General features: G+C 42.8%; 1 protein-coding gene across 1 annotated transcript in view; it reads right to left on the bottom strand.

Moving 5' to 3' along the window:
- Positions 1–579: 579 nt before the first annotated feature.
- Positions 580–24,136, bottom strand: part of zgc:158260 (uncharacterized protein LOC571389 homolog) — a 48,772-nt gene continuing 25,215 nt past the window's right edge. Inside the window, exons 4-8 of the mRNA XM_063042468.1 lie at positions 22,010–22,169; positions 18,946–19,134; positions 13,196–13,351; positions 7,393–7,470; positions 580–995 (exon numbers count right to left, since the gene is read on the bottom strand). Of these exons, the coding sequence (XP_062898538.1) occupies positions 942–995; positions 7,393–7,470; positions 13,196–13,351; positions 18,946–19,134; positions 22,010–22,169 (637 nt within the window). The 3' untranslated portion in view covers positions 580–941. The remainder of the gene's footprint in view (positions 996–7,392; positions 7,471–13,195; positions 13,352–18,945; positions 19,135–22,009; positions 22,170–24,136) is intronic.

The raw sequence follows: 24,136 nt of genomic DNA on the forward strand, positions 1-24,136 counted from the left end.
CAGTTGATTGGCAAAAGGGATATGAGAGGACCATGGGACGGGAGGGCTAGGGAGAAAGAAAGGGGGAGGGGAGCATCAGAGGAAGATATAGTGAGAGGGACAGAGAAAAAAGAGAGAGAAAGAAAGAGGGAAAAATAATAAATAAATAAATAACCGATGGGGTACGAGGGGGAGATGGAGCATTAACTGAAGTTAGAGAAGTCAATGTTCATGCCATCAGGTTGGAGGCTACCCAGACGGAATATAAGATATTGTTCCTCCAACCTGAGTGTGGCTTCATCTTGACAGTAGGGGAGGCCATGGATGGACATATCAGAATGGGAATGGGATGTGGAATTAAAATGTGTGGCCGCTGGGAGATCCTGCTTTCTCTGGTGGATTTCTCTGGCAGAAGCTGTGGGCCAGATACAGCCAGGTGGCTGAGGAAGTCAGTGAAGATCCCTGCACTCCTGAGTGAACGTAGTAGATGTGGAGTGGGAGTTTAGCTGACCTCCAGCATGTTCAGTACTGTGACATATAGCCATTGCTGTCTAGAATGTGCTGATGTACGCAGCACTTCTCACTGGTGTTCTCTATGAACGCTGCTTGGCTATCGGTGTAACCTGGTTCAACAGATAATTGTGCTCCTGATAACATCTACTACATGCAAAATGAGCAACCATAGTTGGAAGAACAGAATTGAAAATGCTCATTTATTATCTGCATTTAGGTCCACTGTACAAGGTAGCTGTCTTTTGTCGTTGTCAGTTCTTGGAAAAAAATTTCCAATAAACTCTTGTGAAAAAAATTTCTGTAAGTATAAACTAGTGGCCATTTTTAAAGCAGAATCATAATATAATAGAAAGTGTGATAAGGTAAAACAATGAAATCACATATTAATTAACAATGACGGTGTTACACATTGAAGAATAAAATCCGTGCTTCAAGGTTTCCAGTTTCAGTCAGGAAACGATCTTTCCATTTTCATCGACTGTGTCAAATAGTTTCTTCATAAACTGAAATATTTAAACATAAATGAATTAACTGTGACTATTTTGTAGCACAAACTACAACAGTTAAATCAAAATGTCAAATCTGATAGACAATATATTTTATTCAAATCTGGCTGTCCCCTTGTCTGATCCCTTGTGGTGTTCAGATGAAGACAAACACCATTAATTATATATTACCTTCACTCAGAAAGTTACAAGATCTTGGCAATGATGCATTATCTTCCAAATGCCACCTAGTGCAACTGAAGATTGTCTTATTTTACTTAAAAAATAACCACTTATGTTGACGTGTCCATACTGAAGTATAATATTTAATATTTAAGGCCCAACTTGAACTGTGATTTCAAACTGTTAAACCTGGCTGTTGGCCTAGTTCTGGGATAGTTAGGCTGTGGCATGCACAAAACTTTTGTTGGAACGTGGTTTTCAATACTGATCCTCGATTCTTTAAATCACACCCGTAATAAAAAGATGCGTAAGTACATGTTCGGCACAGCATTGTGGGCTGAAGGGCCTGTATTGTGCTGTAGGTTTTTTATGTCTTTTTTCTGTGTCCTATAATGATTATCTACACTGCCAAAGAAACAGCAAATGATTCTTTACAACCCAAGAACAATGAAATGTTTCATAGGAAACATTTCACACCAGCTAGGTGCCAGCTAGACAATTCCAGGAACACGTGACATTGGATGATATGTACTGAAATCCTCACAGACCTGGTTATTTTTTCTTGTGCTACATTAGATTTGGAGTAGCAATTATTTTGTTCTCCTTTACACTTGTGTTCTGAAAATAACATAAGACAATCTTGTCTATGAAGGTTCTCAGTCGTCCAGGTCTTTGCATATCGGGCAGTAGTGAATAAAGGCAACTGGACTTGCTGTGTTGTCCAGAAGATGTTTCGCCACTCATCCGAGAGGCTTCTTCAGTTCTAATCCATGGTGGGTAGTTTTCCAGCTTATAAACTCTGTGAGTTGATAAACCATTAACCCATTAGAACATGGGGATTATTCAAACACTACATCACCATGCCAAGAATGTGCCCACCAACATTAGAGCTAAGGTCAAAGAGTGCAAGTATTTGAGAGGATCCTTGAACGCTTGCGGCTACTGTGACTGGGCCTTCATCAGGACAGCAGCAAAAACCAGCAGGGACATCAGCCCAACAGACAGCGGTAAGGAGCAAAGCAGACGGAAAAACATAGTCATCCCATATGTAGCTGGAGTTTCAGGGAAACTCAGAAGGATTTTAAACAAACACCAAACCCCTGTGTTTTTCAAACCTACAAACACACTCAGACAGAAACTGGTCCAACCCAAGGATCCTACACCCAAACACAAACAGAGCAAGACTGGATATGCTATCCAATGCAATGAGAACCGGCCACACAGTATATCGGCAAGACAAACCAACTATTTCATAAATGGATGGCGCAACATCGGAGGGCTAACACCTCAGGTCAAGACTCAGCTGTATATCTACACCTGAAGGACAAGGGACACTCCTTTGATGATAACAATGTGCACATTTTGGACAGGGAGGACAGGTGGTTTGAAAGAGAGGTTAAAGAAGTCATTTTTGTCAAACTGGAAAACCCATCCCTGAACAGAGGGGGTGGGCTATAATGCCATCTATCAGCAACTTACAATGTAGTCCTCATATCTCAACCGATATGCCTCCACAATTCACACCTCCATTCATGAAAAGATAACACTAATGACCCTCTCATTACCTCTATAACTCTTAACAACCCTCATGTAATTGCTATACTTTTAAACAACTCAGAGAGTTTATAAGCCGGAAAACAACCCACCATGGATCAGAACTGAAGAAGCCTCTCGGATGAGTGGTGAAATGTCTTCTAGACAACACAGCAAGTCCAGTTGCCTTAATTTGTAAATGAATCTTGAATCAGAAAGGATTTGGCAAGTGTGGATTGGGACAGATTGTTTTCTGTGCTTGATAAGTAGGAGGCCTTCAAAGTGAAATTTTGAGAGTACAGAGCTTATATGTTCATGTCACAATAAAAGGCAAAGGTAACAGGTTTAGAGGGTTTAGAGTTTTTTTTGAAAGATATTGAGGCTGTGGTTAAAAGGAAGTGCATAGATGTAGGCAGCAAGGAACAAATATACTTGAAGAATATAAGAAATGCAAGAGAACACTTCAGAGGGAAATCAGAAGGGCTAAAAGAAGGCATGAGGTTGCTTTAACAGACAAGGAGAAGGAGAATCCATGGGCTTCTACAGATACATTAGGAGCAAAAAGATAGCAAGGGACAAATAGGTTCTCTTGAAGATAAACGTGGTCATCATTGCATGGAGCTGAAAGAGATGGGGAGATCTTAAATGGATATTTTTTTCATCTGCATTTACTTAAAAGATGGACACAGTCAATTGAACTGAGGCACAATAACAGCGAGATCACTGGCTGTATACAGATTACAGAGGAGGAGATGTTTGCTGTCCTGAGGCAAATTAGGGTGGATAAATTCCTATGATCTGATAAGGTGTTCCCTCAGACCTTGTGGGAGACATGTGCAGAAACTGCAGAGGCCCTGACAGGGGTATTTAAAATGTCTTTAGCCACAGGTGAGATGCCAGAGGATTGGAAGATAATGTTGTTCTATTGTTTAAGAAAGGCCCTAAGAATAAGCCAGGAAATTTTAGGCTGGCTAGTCTGACGTCAGTAGTGGGTAAGTTATTGGAAGGTATTCTAAGGGAGTGGATATATAAGTATTTGGATAGTCAATTAATGATCAGGAATAGTCAACATGGTTTTGTGTATGGTAGGTCATGTCTAACCAAACTTATAGAGTTTTACAATGAAGTTACCAGGAAGGTTGATGAAGGAAGTAAAGTGGAGGTTGTGCAAGGCCTTTGACAATGGTTGCGCATGGGAAGTTGGTCAAGAATGTTCAGTCACTTGGCATTCAGGATGAAGTCGTAAATGAGATCTGGCATTGACTTCACAGGAGAAGCCAGAGAGTAGTAGTAGATGGTTGCCTCTCCTACTGGAGGCCTGTGACTAAGGGTGTGCCGCAGGGATCAGTGCTGGGTCATTGTTATTTGTCATCTATATCAACAATCTGGGTGACGATATGGTAAATTCGATCAGCAAATTTGCGAATGGCATCCAGATTAGAGTGTAGTGGACAGTGAGGAAGGCTATCAAAGCTTGCAGCAGGATCTGGACCAGCTGGGAGAAGGGGCTGGAAAGTGGCAGATGGAACTTAATGCAGACAAGTGTGAGGTTTTGCACTTTGGGAGGACAAACCAAGGTAGGAATTACACAGTGAACGGTAGGGCACTGAGGAGCGTGGTAGAACAGAGGGGTCTTGAAATACAGCCCCATAATTTCTTGAAAGCGGTGTCACAGGCAGATAGATTATTAAAAAATTTTTGCCTCTTTGGCCTTCATAAATCAAAGTATTGAGTACAGGAGTTGGGATGTTATGTTGAAGTTGTAGAAGACATTGTTGAAGCTTAATTTGGAGTATCGTGTGCAATTCTGGTCATAGACCCACAGGACAGATATGAATAAGATTGCAGAGAAAATTTAAAAGGATGCTGTCTGGACTTGAGGACTTAAGTTATAAGGAAAGGTTGAAAAGGTTAGGACTTAATTCCGTTAAGCGTAGGAAAATTAGGGGAGATCTAAAGGCATGGAAAATTTAAAGTAGTGGAGAATAAAGAGATTTGATAGAGGCATACAAAATTGAGGGGTATAGAAAGGGCAAGATTTGGCGAGACTAGAACTAGAAGTCATGGGTTAAGGGTCAAAGGTGAAATATTTAGGCAATCTGAGGGGAAACTTCTTCACCCAGAGGGTGGTGAGCATGTGGAACAAGTGGCCAGCAGAAGTGGTGGATGTGGGTTAGATTCCAACAGTTAAGAGAAATTTGGATAAGTACTTAGGTGGGAAGGGTATTGAGGGCTATGGTCCAGGACTAGGCAGAATAATAGTTTGGCACAGACTAGATGGGCCACAAGGCCTTTTTCTGTGCTACAGTGTTCTATGACATTGTGACTCTAAAATAATAATTTATGAACAGGTTTTTAAAAATATTCTATTTAATTCAATCTGTCCTTTTCTTTTATTAATAAAAAAAACAATAAATACGCGTACATAGTTAAGCAAAATTTTTCCTTAAAGTCCATAATTATTATTAGTAATTCATTAATTAATGATAATCTCAGCTCAAAATTACCATGCCATTTGAAATTTTTTTTAGATTATTGCCAATTTGGGCACACTGTCTCAAAAATGTTGGCCAACCCTGGTTGGTGCTCAGTGTTGGCCTATTCCTGACCTTGTATATCTACCTTCTGCATGAAACGGGGCTGTGATCTAGCACTAGATCAACTTTTATTTTATCCTTCTGTCTCTTTCAGAAACATGCTGTAATTCAGTAATGTTGCTGACCAAGGCTACAATGACAATCAGTGTCAAAGAGAAAATAAATACTGTAGAGTTATGGTCTATGTTGACATATTTGGAGTTGCTTCAGCCTGGGAGTTAATAATAGTGACAAGGGATACTTTCCCCAGCCGTGAAATGCTAACCAAACTTTACCAGAATAGAAATGCAACATGTCTCTTTGGCTCATTGATATTTATAACAATAATAATGTGAGGTGGCACTAAATTATGAGAGTCAATCAGAGACTCACTGAGGACATAACACAATATATTCAAACTAATATGTAACATCAGGCAGTGCTGCAGTAGCAACAGTTTTTAGCATGAGGACAAGAAAATACCTAAAACTTGACATAATTATCTCTGAAATCAATGGAAATATTGAGGAAGACCTTGGCAAGCAGATAGCAATCAGTCTTTGTTCCAAGCCTACACTGGTGTTACTCCCCAACTTTTCCTACATTACATCGATGACTGTATTGGTGCTCTGTCTGCACCCATGCTGAGTTCGTTGACTTCATTAACTTTGCCTCCAACATCCACCCTGTCCTCAAATTTAGCTGGTCCATTTCCGAAACCTCCCTCCCCTTTCTCGATCTCTCTGTCTCTATCTCTGGAAACAGCTCATCTACTGATGCCTATTATAAACCCACTGACTTTCACAGCTACCTGGACTATACCTTTTCTCACCCTTTTACTTGTCAAAATGCCAGCCCCTTCCCTCAACTCCTCCGTCTCCGCCGCATCTGCTCTTAGGATGAGGCTTTTCATTCCAGAACAAAGGAGATATCCTCCTTCAAAGAAAAGGGCTTCCCTTCTTCCACCATCAACGCTGCCCTCAACCACATCGCTTCCAGTATGCACATATCTGCTGTCACCCTATCCTCCTGTCACCTCACCAGGGACAGGGTTTCTTTTGTCCTCACCTACCACCCCACCAGTCTCCGTGTCCAACACATAATTCTCCATAACTTCCGCCATCTCCAGTAGGATCCCACCACCAAGCACACCTTCCAGACCCCATCCAACTTGCTGCTTTTAGCAGGGATTCCTGCCTATGTGACTCTCTTGTCCATTCGTCCCTTCCCTCTGATCTCCCTCCTGGCACTTATCTTTACAAGTGCAACGAGTGCTACACCTGCCCCTATACCTCCTCCCTCACTACCATACAGGGGCCCAAACAGTCCTTCCAGGTGAGATGACACTTCACCTGTGAGTCTGTTGGGGTCATATACTGTGATCGGTGCACCTGGAGTGGCCTCCTGTATATCGGTGAGACCCGAAATAGATTGGGAGACTGCTTTTCCGAGCACCTTCACTCCATCCGCCAAAAAAAGCGGGATCTCCCAATGGCCACCCATGTTAATTCCATTTTCCATTCCCATTCCGACATGTCAGTCCATGGCCTCATCGACTGTCACGATGAGGCCACACTGAGGTTGGAGAAGCAACACCTTGTATTCCGTCTGGGTAGCCTCCAACCTGGCGGCATAAACATCGATTTCTTGAGTTTCTGGTAATGATTTCCCTCCCCCCTGCCCCTTTCCCTCTTTCACCTTGTCTCCTTACCTGCCCATCACCTCCCTCTGATGTTCCTTCCCCTTTTCTTTCTTCGATGGCCTCCATCCTCTCTTATCAAATTTCCCCTTCTCCAGTCCTGTATCTCTTTCACCAATCAACTTCCCAGCTCTTTACTTCACTCTCCACCCCCCAGTTTCACAATCACCTTGTGTTTCTTCCTCCCCTCCACCCACCTTCTTCCTCTAACTCCTCATTTTCTTTTCTCCAGTCTTGATGAAGGGTCCCAGCCCGAAACGTCAACTACACTCTTTTTTCCATAGATGCTGCCTGGCCTGCTGAGTTCCTCCAGTATTTTGTGTGCGTTGTGATTTTAATACTAGCTAAATGTTTCTGAATTTACAACTTTATTCCTTTGGTTAGGTTCTTAAAAAATCTGGTACTTTGCTAGATTTCTCCTCACCTCTGGTTTTCTAAGTCCTTTAGCTTCAATGAATTTCTTGAAAGATAACATTGCATGGAGTCTTCTCATCTTTCTTTCCTTAAGTTGGGAGTGGAGGTAAAAACAAAGTTACAAAGGAGAATAGCTCATAAATTCCCTTTTCCATTCCCAAGTAATCCAAACCCAAGTAATTCCCACAACACCAAGGTTAACTCTGAAGTTTGTCTAACTTGGCCACATGGAGTACTGTTAACATATGTTGTCCCAGCATTTGAAAGCTTCCTTACTAAAGTCACAAGGACTGATCATCTAACTAGATATAGGAATTAATGCTAACACTTGCAATGATAAACAGCTTTATTTCCACTTCATCTCCCATTCCATACACTAAACTATGCCAACTGAACCATTTTTTTCATAGTTTTAAGATGAATGCAGTACAATGGAATGTTATGAAACATTGTTAAAATGATTATTTGACATCCAATAATAAATGAGTGGGTTTCTTGCAAACAAAATATTTGAAATGACATGGATCTTTATCATAAACCATCTCCTAGAGTCCATTGACTTCAGAAAAATATGAAACTAAACCAAACTTAGCATCATATTTGCAGCAGAGAACATATCCACATCATCACCATCACCCCCTATCATCTCCTATTTCCACCCCTGAAATATTGCCTGATTCTATCCAACCTCAGCAATACCACTACAAGTAGCAGAATTGTAAAATCAATGACTTTGATACTTCAGATCGGGCTAGCCTGACACAGTCTTGGCTGGCCTCCGGCATACTCTGTGTAAATATGAGGCTATCCATAACTGTGATATTTTTATAGTCTCACTTGCCCATCACCTTTATGGTCCCTGATTTGTATTGGCTCTTTTTAAGCAATGAAGCAGTTTTTAAATTTTTTTATCATTATTTATAAATCACTCAATAGACAATAGACAATAGGTGCAGGAGTAGGCCATTTGGCCCTTCGAGCCAGCACCGCCATTCACTGTGATCATGGCATGTCATCCACTATCAGTATCCAGTTCCTGCCTTATCCCCATAACCTTTGATTCCACTATCTTTAAGAGCTCTATCCATCTCTTTTTTGAAAGCATCCAGAGACTTGGCCTCCACAGCTTTCTGGGGCAGAGCATTCCATATATCCACCTCAACTCCGTGCTAAATGGCCTACCCCTTATTCTTAAACTGTGCCCTCTGGTTCTGGACTCACCCATCGGCGGGAACATGCTTCCTGCCTGCAGCGTGTCCAATCTCTTGATAATCTTATATGTTTCAATAAGATTCCCTCTCAGCCTTCTAAATTCCAGAGTATACAAGCCCAGTCGCTCCAATCTTTCGACATAGGACAGTCCCGCCATCCCAGGAATTAACCTTGTGAACCTGTGCTGCACTCCCTCAACAGCAAGAATGTTCTTTCTCAAACTTGGAGACCAAAACTGCACATAGTACTCCAGGTGTGGTCTCACCAGGGCCCTGTACAGCTGCAGAAGGACCTCTTTGCTCTTATACTCTATTCCTCTTGTTATGAAGGCCAGCATGCCATTAGCTATTTTCACTGCCTGCTGTACTTGCATGCTTGGCTTTCAGTGACTGATGTACAAGAACACCTAGATCTCGTTGTGTTTCCCCTTTTCCTAACTTGACTCCATTTAGATAATAATCTGCCTTCCCGTTCTTACCACCAAAGTGGATAACCTCATATTTATCCATATTAAACTGCATCTGCCATACATCTGCCCACTCACCCAGCCTGTCCAAGTCATCCTACATTCTCATAACATCCTCCTCACATTTCACACTGCCTCCCAGCTTTGTGTCATCGGCAAATTTGCTAATGTTACTTTTAATTCCCTCATCTAAATCATTAATATATATTGTAAACAGCTGCGGTCCTAGCACTGAACCCTGCAGTACCCCACTGGTCACTGCCTGCCATTCCAAAAGGGACCCGTTAATCGCTACTCTTTGTTTTCTGTCCGTCAGCCAATTTTCAATCCATATCAGTACTCTGCCCCCAATACCATGTGCTCTAATTTTGCCCACTAATCTCCTATGTGGGAATTTATCAAAGGCTTTCTGAAAGTCCAGGTACACTACATCCACTGGCTCTCCCTTGTCCATTTTCATAGTTACATCCTCAATGCATACTCCTCTCACAAGAACAAGATAGGATTATCGTTTGAGAGTATCAGCACCCTATGGGATGTGGAAGAAGATTCAGGCATAAGCAGCAGTCCAAGACACAGCCAGGCACATCATAAAGTGGAGGACATGCAAGGACGTAAGCCGTTGGTGAAATGGCCAAAGTCTAACAGCAAGGGGTGGGAAACCATCAATGCAGATGTGAGCCTGATCTTAAGTGGCATCGAGGGATTAGCAGAAAAGAAGGTGGAGAGGATGGGTGACCTGATCTGCAGCTATGGAAAGGAGAAATTTGGAGTGAAAGAACAAGTCAGCAGGAAAGATATGCCACCTCCCCCCAAATCCCGTCGTCTGCAGGAAATCCAACGACTTGTTAAAGAGAGAAGAGGCCTGAGGAAGTCGTGGAAAAAAGCAACAGCAGAAGAAAGGGACGGCATCAACCTCCTTCAATTGGACCTAAAACAGAGGTTTTGGAAACTGCGCAGAGCAGAGAATTTAAGGAAACGACACAAAAAGAAGGAAAAAGCAAGAACAGACTTCTACAAAGATCCCCTTAAATATGTGAAAGGCATTTTCACAAAAGAGAAAAGCGTATACTTGAAAGTATCAAAAGAGGAGGTTGAAAGACATCTCAGAATCATCCACACTGATGAGCGAAAAGATGAACCAATACTTGTCCCAGCTGACATCCCACCAATCTCACCCCCACAACGTCAGTTTAACATCAGCCCTCCCAAGCTGAGCGAGGTGAAAGAGGCAGTGCAGAAGGCAAGACCGACATCAATGCCAGGCCCTAACGGTGTTCCGTATTGTGAACACCCCGGATGTTCTGAAATTCCTTTGGAAAAACATGAGGGGTTGCGTGGAAAAAGCAAATTATCCCCAAAGCCTGGAGAAGAGCGGGGTGAGTTCTGATCCCAAAAGAAAAGAATTCGTCCACCATCGAGCAGTTTCGCCAAATAAACCTTCTGAGCATAGAGGGCAAGATCTTTTTCAACGTGTTGGCGCAAAGACTTACAAAGTATCTGAAACAAAACCATTTCATTAATACGTCAATCCAAAAGGCTTCTCGGGATGCCTTGAACATACCAGCGTCATATGGCATCAAATCCAGATGGCTAAGAAGGAAAGAAAGGATCTGCATGTCTTGTTCCTCGACCTGGCCAACGCCTATGGATCAGTTCCTCATTCCCTACTGTGGACTGCTTTTGAATTCTTTCAGGTGTCTGCAACAATAACAAATCTGGTAGAACACTACTTCCAGGATCTGCAAGTTTGTCCTACAACATCAGACTTCACCACAGCGTGGCAACCACTGGAAGTAGGCATCATGGCGGGGTGCACCATCTCCCCATTAGCCTTCACTATGGCAATGGAGCTCATTATCAGAGCCTCAAAATGAGATGCAGGAGGAAAAGGGCTACAGTTTGGTCAACTGTTACCACCGATACGAGCCTATATGGACGATATAACGATACTGATGACAACTGTCCCCAGCACTAAGAGACTTCTGGAAAAGCTTCATCAAAACATCACATGGGCGAGGATGAAGATCAAGCCCAGCAAGTGCAGAAGCATCTCCATTGTCAAAGGTCAAGTCACCGATAAAAGATTTCAGATTGACGGGACACCTGTCCCAACTCTTTCAGAAATGCCAGTGAAGAGCTTGGGCTGATGATATGATGCCAAGCTCAAGGACACTAGCAGTTTGAACAACTCAAAAAGGATACCATCACGTACATAGCTCGCATCAACAAGACCTTGCTGCCAGGAAAACTCAAGCTGTGGTGCTTCCAGTTCGGCATACTCCCAAGACTCATGTGGCCTTTAACAGTGTATGAAATCCCCATCAGCAAGGTTGAAAAGCTCGAAAGAATGATCAGCACACATGTAAAACAGTGGCTTGGACTTCCACAATGCTCAGGTCCTGTTGGACTGTACAGGAACGGCAAATTGGAATTACCAATTGCAATTCTTGTGGAAGAATTCAAATGCACCAAAGCAAGGTTGGTCATGACCCTCACCGAAACTGAAGATACTGTTATTCGAACAGCAGTCCCCCCGCCCCCCCCATGTGGCAACGGGGAGGAAGTGGAACCCATCTGAAGCTGTTCAGAGTGCTAAGTCTGCTCTTTGCTTCAGGGATGTGGTTGGCCAAGTCCAACATGGGAGAGCCGGGCTCAGGCTCGTCCCAAAAGCTCCTCAATGGCATCAGTGCAGAAGAGAAGACTCATGGTGGAGGAGTTGAGAAGACAGGAGGAGGCAGAGCGACATGCCAGGGCCGTCTCAATGATCAAGCAGGGTCACTGGACTAATTGGGAGAGCCTGGAAAAGAGGAAACTTAGCTGGTGTGACATCTGGGAGATGGAGGGATCTCGGCTAAGTTTTGTCATCAGAGCCACTTATGACCTCCTACCCACACCCCAGAACCTGAACCAGTGGTGGGGAGAAGACCCTGCTTGCTCTCTTTGTCAAGCACCTGCATCACTAAGGCACATTTTAGCAGGATACACCATGAGCCTCACCCAGGGGCGGTATACTTGGCGGCATAACCAAGTTCTCAGACAGCTGGCATCAATCTTGGAACAGAGGTGAATCACTACAAATGCTCTCCCACAAACATCGGCAGGAAATGTCCACATTACACGATTTGTACCAGCAGGCCAACCTCCAGAGCACCATATAACATCAAAAGATGTAAGCATTCTGCAGGTTGCTCGGGATTGGAAAATGGACGTGGACTTGGAAAAAACAGCTTGTGTTTCCCCCAGACATTGCGGCTACAACACTCCGGCCAGACGTGGTCCTGTGGTCCACAACAGCCAAGCTGGCATGTGTTGTGGAATTGACAGTACCATGGGAAGATGGTGTCGAAGAAGCTTATGAGAGGAAAAAGACAAAGTACTCTGAACTGGCAACTGAAGCTGCCCAGAATGGCTGGAAGACCAAGATTTTCCCTGTAGAAGTGGGATGCAGGGGATTCGTTGCTACATCTACGACCAGCCTATTGAAGAAGATGGGCGTGAGGGGTCACTCCCTCCAACAAGCAATCAAGTCCTTGTCAAATGCAGCAGAAGAAAGCAGCAATTGGATTTAGATTAAAAGGAAAGACAACAACTGGGCTGCAAGATGAAGACAGGAGGGTATGGAACTGAGGGGGTGTATCTGGGACGCCAGGTAGCACTGTTGAGCCCTCTGGAGACGTCGTGGGCTTATCAACAAAACGTCAAAGAAGGAGGGTGCCCACCTGATGACCCCGATGACATACTTACCCTCCCCCCTTGACTCCACTCCAAACCCACTGCCAACATTGAGAGTGTCAACTTACCATAGGGATTGAAACATCAAGTCCTCGTAGCTCTACTGTTATCACTACACATGCAGAATTCAGGACATATTTCCAGAAGAGTACAATCTATTTTCAAAAGACCGAATAATATTTACATCAAATTCATACATGGAACACTCAACACACGACACAAGAAATTCCTAGCCCTCAGCTATTGATTTCTAAACCAATGCCATCTGGAGGGAAACATGCTATTAGAGATTCCAGGCTAAAAACAGAAAGAAAGAAAAAACTAATGCAATAAATCAGGTACATATTAAAGTAGATGACCTGGTTATTCAATTGCATAAATAAATAAGGAAAAGTGCTACCTTCTCAATATCTCCTTCAGATAAATATGATTCCTCTGTCTCGGGCACAAAATTGGGATCAACCAGAGGTTCATCAACTCTTCTTTTCATCCATGTCTTTGGGTCCAAATACCAGGCTCCATATTTAAATTTGTACTCCCTTTGTTGGGTAGATTCCTGCAAAAATGTGATCACAAGGATAATGGCAAGTCTTTATAAAAAGATAAAAATGTGATCACAAGGATAATGGCAAGTCTTTATAAAAAGATAGCTGATTTGTTGCAAATTACTTTATAGTTTTACACAATTTGCTTCCCAGAGCTACGCCCAAACACACTACAAAATAGAACACTCGATTTTAACCTCATACAAGATGCTGTTAGTCTCATTTGGAATTCTGAATCTATTTCTGGTTTCGTCGCACTGGGAATGTTAAGCCTTCAGTAAAGGTACAGAGAAGGGCAACGGTTCATTCTCAGTTCAGAACATTTTTTTTTACCCAGGTAGGGATAAAGGGTATAGTCTGTAAATTTTAGAAAAATGTAGATCTGTTGGTCATTTTATTAACATTAATAAATAACAGAACTATAAGTTGAAGTGCAACTAAACTGGACAGTATTTTTTAACAGGTCAATAAACAGACTGTTTGTTAGAAAGTGTATCAAGAGCAATGTTTACCTTGCAATGTTACATCATGCTCTCTTCATATTACTAACATCAAAGAGGAGGTACAGAAGCCTGAAGACACACACTCAGTTCTTCCCCTCCACTATCCGGTTTCTGAACAGACAATGAACCAACTCATGAACACTATTATTACTCTCCTTTTGCACTACTTATTTAATTCAATTTTAAAAATTTATTTCTGATTGTATTATTCTTTATGTAATGCAATGTACTGCTGCTGCGAAACAAATTTCCAGACACTTGTCAGTGCTGTTATACCTGATACTGATTCTAAAGATCTGGTTTGGGACTGCTATAATTTACTAGATTGCAAACTGCTAAAACAGATTAAGTTCCCATTACTCTGCGACCTGAAACATAATCACTCTGGAAAGGTAGACCCATTTGTGGACTGAACTCTTCTCCCAAACCTTTGGTAAGTATCGTTGACTTACTGACTGACTTGAGTTTGTTGCAACTCCTTTCATCTACTACATTGGACAGTCTTCTGCTTCTAAAGAGTACTTGGTTGGTATCCATCTGCCTCGAAGGACAACGGGTGACGATAATCATAACCACAAGCCTGGGGGAAAGTACGGAGATCCTGAGATGTCCAGTCGTCAGGATCCCCCTCGGGGCCACACCAGTGTAGTCCAAAGGAAAGTTTATGAAGCAATACGTTTGGCACCAGCTTGGCTGCAGGAGTTGCTGGAAGGGGCTCCACTCCGGATTTGTTGTCTGGGTTTACTCCCGTAGCCTTTGTCTCCCCCGAGGCTGCCCACAAGGCAGTGGGACTATTTACCCATAGCTGCAGATCTGGTTCATGAGCACCAGGGCGTGTCCACACACCAGTGGGTCTGGAAGCTACGTGTGCAGGGGCCAGACCTCCTCCCCGACCTCTGTAGTTCAGCCTGAGTCCGAAAGGAGTTTAGTTTCCGTGTGTCGCCAGTGAGGAGGCACTACATGAGGACTGCTGTTGGAGAGGCTATGTACTGGCAGGGAGAGACTTATACATTCATTTCTCCTTTTCGCTAGACTGCTACTCAGCAGGGGAAGCTGAAAGTGAGAACCACAAGCACTACCCACTACACTACCACACTAGAAGCATGACAACAACCATTTTGCCAAAGAGTACTTAATTACCGAGTTATTGCCATTCAAGGAAATTTGCCCTTGTGGAATTCACAAATCACTACCCAAAAAATTTGAAGGCTGACAAATTCTCTTACAGAATTTATATGAAAAAGAAAAACAAAAACACATTTATTTTCAGCTCACATTTCTCAACACATGGGCAAATGATGTGATTTCACATTATGCAAATCATGATATGAACTGTAACAAAGAATGGATTCCTCCATCCCCCTCCCCCCATTTCAGGAGTCACCTGTACTAACTATCTTATTTGAATTTTAAGTAGACAGACTCTCTGAATATGTCTTCAAATATTAAATCTGTTCTTCAGATATACCCTCAGTGGTGTCTTTATTAGGTGCAGGAGTGTACCTAATGAAGTGGCCACAAGCGTGGAGCCCAGCGTGATCTTCTGCTGCTGTAACCCATCCACTTCGAGCTTCGACATGTCCATTCAGAGATGCTCTTCTGCACACCACTGTTGTAATGCATGATTATTTGAGTTACTGTTGCCTTCCTGTTGGCTTGCAACAGTCTGGCCATTCTCCTCTGACCTCTCATTAACGAGACATTTTTGTTCACAGAATTGCCACTCACTGGATTTTTTTTTTGTTTCTCATATCATTCTCTGTAAACTCTAGAGACTGTAGCACTTGAAAATCCCAGCAGATCAGAAGTTTCTGAGATACTCAAACCACCCCATCTGGCACCAACAACCATCCTATCGACAAAGTCACTTAGATCACATTTCATTCCTATTCTGAAGTTTGGTCTGAACGACAACTGAAACTTCTGACCGTGCCTGCATGCTTTCATGCATTGAGTTTCTGCCACATGACTGGCTGATTAGACATTTGCAGTAATGAGGTGTGCAGGTGTACCTAATAAAGAGGCCACAGGGTAGATATGAATCACTGCTGGCCGAACTAAAAAGCTGAGTCGTTATTAGATACTCAGCACCAACCAGGACAGAAAAGACACTTGACTGGCAGCCTAAACATTCATTACCAACTGTACACAGCAGCTATGTTGTACATAATCTACAAAGGTCAGTTACTTGTCTGGAGTATTCTGGTAGCATATACCAAAGCTGACATCTCTTACCAAAGCGAGGACAGTATATGCATGGAAGCACTGCCACCCACAGGCTGCTCCCTGAACTGCACCCCGTCAGAACTTACAAACATTTGCTGTTCTCAGCAGGCCAGGCAGCTTCTACGGAGAAGGGTGAACAGTCAACGTTTCGGGCTGAGGCCCTGCATCACCCTACTGATCTCCTCCAGCATTTTGTGTGTGTTGCTTCAGATCTCCAGCATCTGCAGACTTCCTCACATTTGCTGTTCCGTTATTGTGAAATTATTCCTACCAGACAGACTACAGTAGTTCAGGATGGCAGATCGCCACTAACTTTGTGGGTGAATTGGGCTGGCCAATAAATGCCAGCAAAGCCCATTCCTTACAAAGCAAATAAAAATAAAGTCTGTGTTCTCAGTCTGATTCACATTTAAATATGTTAACCTAAATGAACTTGTCTAAATCTAACACAGTAGCAGGTAATGCCACCTAAAATGCAAGTCCAAGCACTAAACAAATGGGATAAAGTTTCTGCTGCTATCATTCTATCATCAATTGGGAGAATAAATAGGTTAACTTTAAATTATTACATTTACTACTGATTTAAATTTAAGATCTCTGGTTATCAATCTCCCTGTATGTATTGCGAGACAAGTCCTTTTACAGGTGACTCCCACCTTACAGCAGGTAGGGTAATCAAAATTCACCTTTATGGAATTCACAAATCACTATCAAGAAATTAGGATATGGAATAAAAATTCACTCTCATGAACTTTGCGTGCAAGACAGTAAATAAGTAAACATAACACGTTTTTCCCAACTCTACATTCAATGTTCTACCTTCTATAACTCATATTTCTTGATGAATGTGCAGATGATTGGTAATGATGTTGAATTATTTTTCCCATGTATTCCAAGATACAATGAAAGGCTTTTGTGAAATGATTCTCCTATATTCAAAAGAAAGTAACCAAGCTAGCCAATTTTTCCATCTTGTGAAAAATTTCCTGAACTGACATCATTCATAAATCACTCATAAATTTCTTCTGCATCCAGTGTAACATTATCACATATTTTCCATAAATGAGATTCATAATTATATCTGGTATTCAGTCTGTCACCTAACAAGTTGGTTAAGTTTAACATAACTGTGGAATGTTAACATTTATTCCCTGCACAAAAGGCTTTTACTAATCACATTTACCTAAGCTCTTCTTTTCCTACAACACTAGTTCCTTCTTGAATCTTTTGTCTTAATCATTAAACTTGGAAGAGAATTCCACAGCTTCATGAGTCCCTTTGTAAAGAAGTTTCTCTGGTTATTCTTTCTAAATCTTCTAAACTCAGTACTGTCACTATAGTTTCTTGCTTTGACCCAACATATCAATACAGCTACAAAGAAGGCAAGACAGAGGTTATATTTCATTCAGAGTTTGAGGAGATTTGGTTTGCCACCAAAGACACTCATAAATTTCTACAGATGTACCATGGAGGGCATTCTAACTAGTTGTATCACCTTCAGGTGCAGGGAGGTGGAGGCTACTACACAGGATTGAAATAAACTGCAGAGAGTTGTAAACTTAGTCAGCTCTATCATGGGCACTAGCCTCAGTTGTACCCAGGATATCTTCCAGGAGCAAAGCCTCAAAAAGGTGGCATCCATCATTATGGACACCTATCACCCAGGACATGCCCTTTTTTCACTGTTACCATCAGGAGGGAGGTACGGAAGCCTGAAGGCACACACTCAGCGATTCAAGAACAGCTTCTTCCCCTCTGCCATCCGGTTTCTGAATGGACATTGAACCCATGAACACTACCTCACTTCTTCTTTATTTCTATTTTTGCATTTTTGCACTGCTGATTCTGATCCTTTGCCTACAGGGAACAGTTAACCTCGTACAATCCTTTCACACCCTAATACAGTCTGGTCCTCCAAAAATATGTGATAGCACAGGTCCTTCAGCCAACAGATCCATGCTGACCAGTGCTCACTTAGAGTGGCATGGTTAGCGTAACGCTTTACAGCGCCATCAATCGGAAGATTCTGGCTCCTTTCTGCTGCGTCTCTAAGGAAGTTATATGTTCTCCTTGTGAACACATGGGTTTCCTCGGGATGCTCCAGTTTCCTCCTGTATGTACGGGTCAGGGTTACTAAGAGGTGGACATGTTAAGTTGGCGCCAGAAGCATGGTGACACTTACAGGCTGCCCCAAGCATATCCTCAGACTGTGTTGGTTGTTGATGCAAATGATGCATTTCACTGTTTGTTTTGATGTTTATTTGACAAATAAACTTAACCTTTAGACTTACCTTAGCTAGTTCCAATTCCCTGTGGTCAGCCTGTCCATATACATAGCTATTCAAGTACGTCTCAAATTATACCACTGTACCTGCCTCAAACACTTCCCCTTGCAACTCAATACATACAGTATACCCACTGCCCTCTGCATGAAAAAGTTGCCCCCTGGGTCCCTTTTAAAGTTTTTCGCTTGTCAGCCTAAATCTTGGCCCTCGAGTTGTAGACTCCCTTACCCTGGGAAAAAGACAGTTACCATCTATCGACCTTAATTAAGCGTCTCATAATGATAAACCTTTCCGCAAGATTGCCTGTCATTCTCCTACATTCCAAGGAATGAAGATCTCTAGCCAGGCCAATCTCTCCCCATAATTCAGGCCCTCTAGTCCCGGCACTATCTTTATAAATCTTTCCCACACTCTTTCCAGTTTAACCAAATCTGTCTTCTCCAAAATATTCATCATACTCCTCGCCATGGATTTATACAACTGCAACAGAATATCCCATCTCTCGTACTCAGCGCCATGAGTGATGAAGATGAGTATGCTCAGTGCCTTTTTCACCACCCTATCTACCTGTGACATTGCATGTTTACTTACCGTGCCAATAGCTTTGCTGGTTTGAGCTGAAGGTGGTGGTGGAGGGGTTCCTACAGTTTTCCTCAATTCTGGTGGCACATCAATCAGCTCTACTACTTGGATAGGTATTGCAAGTGCAGCCTGCGACTCGTAGTTGCTGGCAAACAGGCTCATGATAGTTGCTTCTTCGATATTGTTGTTCTCGCTACCCTTTATAGTACAAAGGATTGAACACAAGTTTTAATAATTGCATACAGTCTGATACTTGGACTAACTGCTAACTAATTTATTACCAACAAAAACAATCCTGGAGGTGGGAAGGAAAGAGCATCTGACTGGTTAAGTAAATACACTGCCTGGTGTTACGAAGATCCCCACCAAGCGGAAAGATTCTAGAATTAAAAACTTGTCTTTTTCAAGTTCCATTGACATAAGGTGGACGGCTTTGGGATATTACACTATTGTTGTTCGTCCATCGTTGACGTCGATGAGGACCTCGACACCATAATGATGGTGTCGGGACTAGCGCGTGATTTGGATTTAAGTGAGGGAGAGTTGTGCGGCGTCAGCCTCACTCTCTCTTCCCAATTCCCATCTGGATCCAGTGGCAAGACAGAGTCTAGACGGCTGGAGATGGGACTAGGTGCGGTGGATGACCAGGACGTCTTCTGTGTCTTGTCCTGCTCTACACGTTCCACGACGCTTGCAGAGACCGCCTTCTTGACCTTTGGACCTTCCATTGGTCTTGTCCGCTCAATCTGCCGGAGTCTGTCTTCACATGCTGGGATAGACAACTCCCTATCTCACTGAGGGTTTGAGACCCGTCGGCTACCCTCACCTGGTTTAGCCGGCTTGTCGAAGCCGTTGCCCGGGGTGTGGCCGCTGTCGCATGCAAACAGCTACGGGGAGCCACAGGTGAGAGGTGAGTGCCAGGTGGGGACCAAAGGTGGACTAACCGCCCTGAAAAGGACGCGACATGTTCCCCCACCAGAGGTGCTACCCCTCCTTGACACCCCATATACCCTAGAGACCATATAGGTGGTGAATGAGAAGTCTTTCAGAGCTTACATTCAGGATGGATGCTCCCCCTGGTACGGACGCACATCCTGTACCTGTTGTTATCGAGGGATATGATTGTGATCAACAACTCAACATCCTGAGGAAAATGCAATCTGCGTTCCATGTTGCTCCAATACTTCTATACCAACCACATAGCTTGAATTTTGTTAATTTTTTGTCATACTGCTCTTAAAAAAGAGATGAAACATGTGGTCAATCACAGTAAACCATAGAAACTCCAAAATTCTAAATGTAAGCTTTACTTATTGGGCATGCTGTACGACCACTATTGTCTCAGCTTGGACCGATTCAAGCTGCCAAGCCTGAGACAAGAAAAACATTACTATGGCATTTCTCCAACTGCAGGATGCCCGCAATGTGTCTTTGAACGGCAACCACTGTAGTAAGAGCAGCTGCAGAGCCTTTATTATTTTGGAATCACTTCGAAGCTCTAGTGGGAAATTAAGAGGGTGAATTTCTCTGATGGTTCTCATACTCTGGACAATGAAGCTAGTGGTTGCATAACAGGAACTCCTGTTACAAAACATGTGAAAACATGGTTTCCAGCAACGTCACACTGGTGAAGTCCAAGGGAAATTAGCTCCCAAGTGTGTTATTATTGTTCTTATTATGTTAATGATTTCATTTTGCTTTATTTCTATTTCCCATTAAAATTAAAGTTCTGGTTTTTAATCTGAAATATATGGGCTTTCAGTCTATTATTTTTCACCAGTTTTGGAGTGGTCAGCTGCTGGAGTTAGTTGTTATGGAACCACCATGGTTATTTCATACACAGACAACAACACACACACAGACACACCCCAATCTGAATGAAGAATGTGAGTCGGCTGGGGTGATATACTGCGTCCGGTGCTCCCGATGTGGCCTTCTATATATTGGCGAGACCCAACGCAGACTGGGAGACCGCTTTGCTGAACACCTACGCTCTGTCCGCCAGAGAAAGCAGGATCTCCCAGTGGCCACACATTTTAATTCCACATCCCATTCCCATTCTGACATATCTATCCACGGCCTCCTCTACTGTAAAGATGAAGCCACACTCAGCACATCCTCTGGGCTCCCCCCTCCCCCTCCCCCTCTTCTTTCTCCCCGGACCTCCTGTCCCATGATCCTCTCATATCCCCTTTGCCAATCACCTGTCCAGCTCTTGGCTCCATCCCTCCCCCTCCTGTCTTCTCCTATCATTTTGGATCTCCCCCTCCCCCTCCAGCTTTCAAATCTCTTACTAACTCTTCCTTCAGTTAGTCCTGACGAAGGATCTCGGCCTGAAACGTCGACTGTACCTCTTCCTAGAGATGCTGCCTGGCCTGCTGCGTTCACCAGCAACTTTGATGTGTGTTGGTTGAAGAATGTTCATTATTCATTCTCGGTGAGTGGGTCCATGAAATTCCAAAGTGCACTAATGGCCTGCAATCTACTTTACATATAATGAGACTCAGAAGACCTACCCTTTTGAATAACCTTGAAGTGTTCTACGCACAGCTATTGAAACAAACAACAAGTTTACAGGGAGTCCTACAAAATTATATTTTCAGTGATCTAATTCTTTATTTTAAAAGCCATAGCTTCTAGCTTCTCAAATGTTGGTGTGAAGAATGCAATATTGAATAACAATAATGATAAATACGTGGCATATGTGACTTACTCTGAACTACCACCTCAGTTTAGGAGGAATTCAAAGTGGACAATAAAATGCCAGTATTGCTGTCAACATCCAGACCCCAAATGTTGGGGTCGTTTTGTTTCTTGTTACTTTTTTACAGCTTTTTAGCAAACTGGCCTCTCACTTGCCTTTAAATAATTAATCCGCTATCCTAGTATTACAAAACCCTCAAATTTCAAGAGAAGCATCAACCAACAGAGGAATATATTTCAGCATTCTGCACTTCATTAAAATGACTCTTAAAGCTGTTGGCTGTTAGAAGAGTTCAGCAAATCCATGAGTAATATCATTATCAACATTCCCCTTGTAAACTCCATTTGCTGTCTTGCTCAAACTACATACCAGCGAAGCAACCCAGTCACAAAATGCCTTTGTAACCTCTTCTATTTCTTTCTCTTGCTGTGACGGTGTGTCCCCTTTCAGTTTTGCACTCTTGTCTTCTTTTTGTGTCCCTCTGGTTAGAATCCATTTGTATGGGTTTCTTTGTTTCGTCTCTTCACTGCTGCATAATCCAAGCACAAGTAATTTGACCAAATGAAACAAAAATAAAAAATGCTGGAAACACTCAGCAGATCAGGCAGCACCTGTGGAAAGAGAAGCAAAGGTAACATTAACTCTCTTTCCATGGATGCTGCCTGATCTGATGACTATTTCCAACATTTTCTAGTTTTTGTTTTAGATTTCCAACAATGCCATTTATTGTATTTTCACTAATCAGCAACTTTGTGCCTTAACAAATCATCTTAAAGATGAACAATTTTAATATAAGATGAATAAATATGAATGACCAATCAGCAAGAGGGATTCAGTAGAAGGGGCCAGTAAAAATAGCACAGGTGCAAATGGAATGGCCATTCATTTAAATGTGCTCGTATTCAGAGTGGCTTTGGCTCATCGGCTAGGGTGAGGTACAGTATCTGGTAAGTTACTCTCTTCTGTTCTTATTAGTTCATTCTTACCTGTTAGAGCATAGTAGTTTAGTGAGAATTGCTCCAGGCGCAATGATTTGTACTCTGTGTGATGTGGGAAGTCTAGCAGACCTCCAGTCTCCCGGACAAACACATCTGCACCGGGAGCACCGAGCTGCGGCTCCTGAGAGAACGTATTAATGAACTGGAGAGATAATCACCCCTAGGTTGCAGGAGACAGGTAACTGGGTGACTGTCAGGAGAAGGAGGGGAAATGCACAGCCAGTGCAGAGTATCCCTGAGCTGTTCCCAATAATACAACTTCTGATACTACCATATTGAGGGGGAACGACCTACCGGGAGAAGCTACAGTGACCAGGTCTCAGGCACTAAGCCGGGTGCTGTGGCTTAGAAGAGCAGAGAGGTGAAGGGGACTGCAGTGTTAATAGGAGATTCCACAGTCAAAGGAACAGAGACGGGGTTTTGTGGCACAATAGAGACACCCGGATGGTATGTTCCCTCCCTGGTTCCAGGATCAGGAATGTCTTGGATCGGGTCCATGGCATTCTAAAAGGGGAGGGTGAGCAGCCAGAAGTCTTGGTACATATTGGCACCAATGACATAGGTAGAATAGATGAGCAAATCCTGAAATGAGATTTTAGAGAACTCAGTAGAAAGTTGAAAAACAGGACCTTCAAGGTAATAATCTCTGGATTGCTGCCTGTGCCATGTGCTAGTGAGGTTAAGAATAGGATGAATTTGCTGGTGAATGTGTGGCTGAGGAATTAGTGCAGGGAGCAGGGGTTCAGATTTATGGATCATTGGGATCACTTCTGGGGAAAGGTATGACCTGTACAAAGGGGACGGATTACATTTGAACCAGAGGGGGACCAATATCCTTGCAGGCACATTGGCTAGCGTTGTTCAGAAGGATTTAAAGTAATTTGGTAGGGGGATGGGAATTGGAGTGATTGTGCAGGGAATGAGGTAGTTGGTTTACAAACAGAGGCAATGTGTAGTGAGGAGAGGCTGTTGATAGGGCAAAATTGAAGTCAACAGGATGAGTTTCAATGTAAAAGGTGGACAAAATCAAAGAGGGTGAATACTGGACTGAAGGTGTTAAATGTGAATGTTCACACTATATGGAATAAGGTAGATGAACTTGTAGCAGAGTTACAGATTTGGCATGTATGATGTTGTAGACATTACTGAACCATGGCTGAAAGAAGATAATAGATGGGAGCTTAATATCCAAGATACACATTGTATCGAAAGGACAGGCTGGAGGGAAGAGGGAGCAGCATTGCTCTGTTGGTAAAAAAATGAAATAAAATCATTAGAAAGAGGTGGCATATGGTCAGAAGTTATTGAATCATTGTGGATGAAGGAACTGCAAGGGTAAAAGGACCCTGATGGGGATTGAATGCAGACCCTGCCCCCCTAAACAATAGTAAAGATGTGGTCTACAAATTACAATGGGAGATAGAAAATGCATGTCAAAAAGGCAATGTTACAAAGGTCATGGGGGGTTTCAATATGCAGATAGAGGGTGAATTTCTAA

This window comes from Mobula hypostoma, chromosome 3 (genome assembly GCF_963921235.1).
Source record: "Mobula hypostoma chromosome 3, sMobHyp1.1, whole genome shotgun sequence".
In the NCBI taxonomy this organism is placed as follows: domain Eukaryota; kingdom Metazoa; phylum Chordata; class Chondrichthyes; order Myliobatiformes; family Myliobatidae; genus Mobula; species Mobula hypostoma.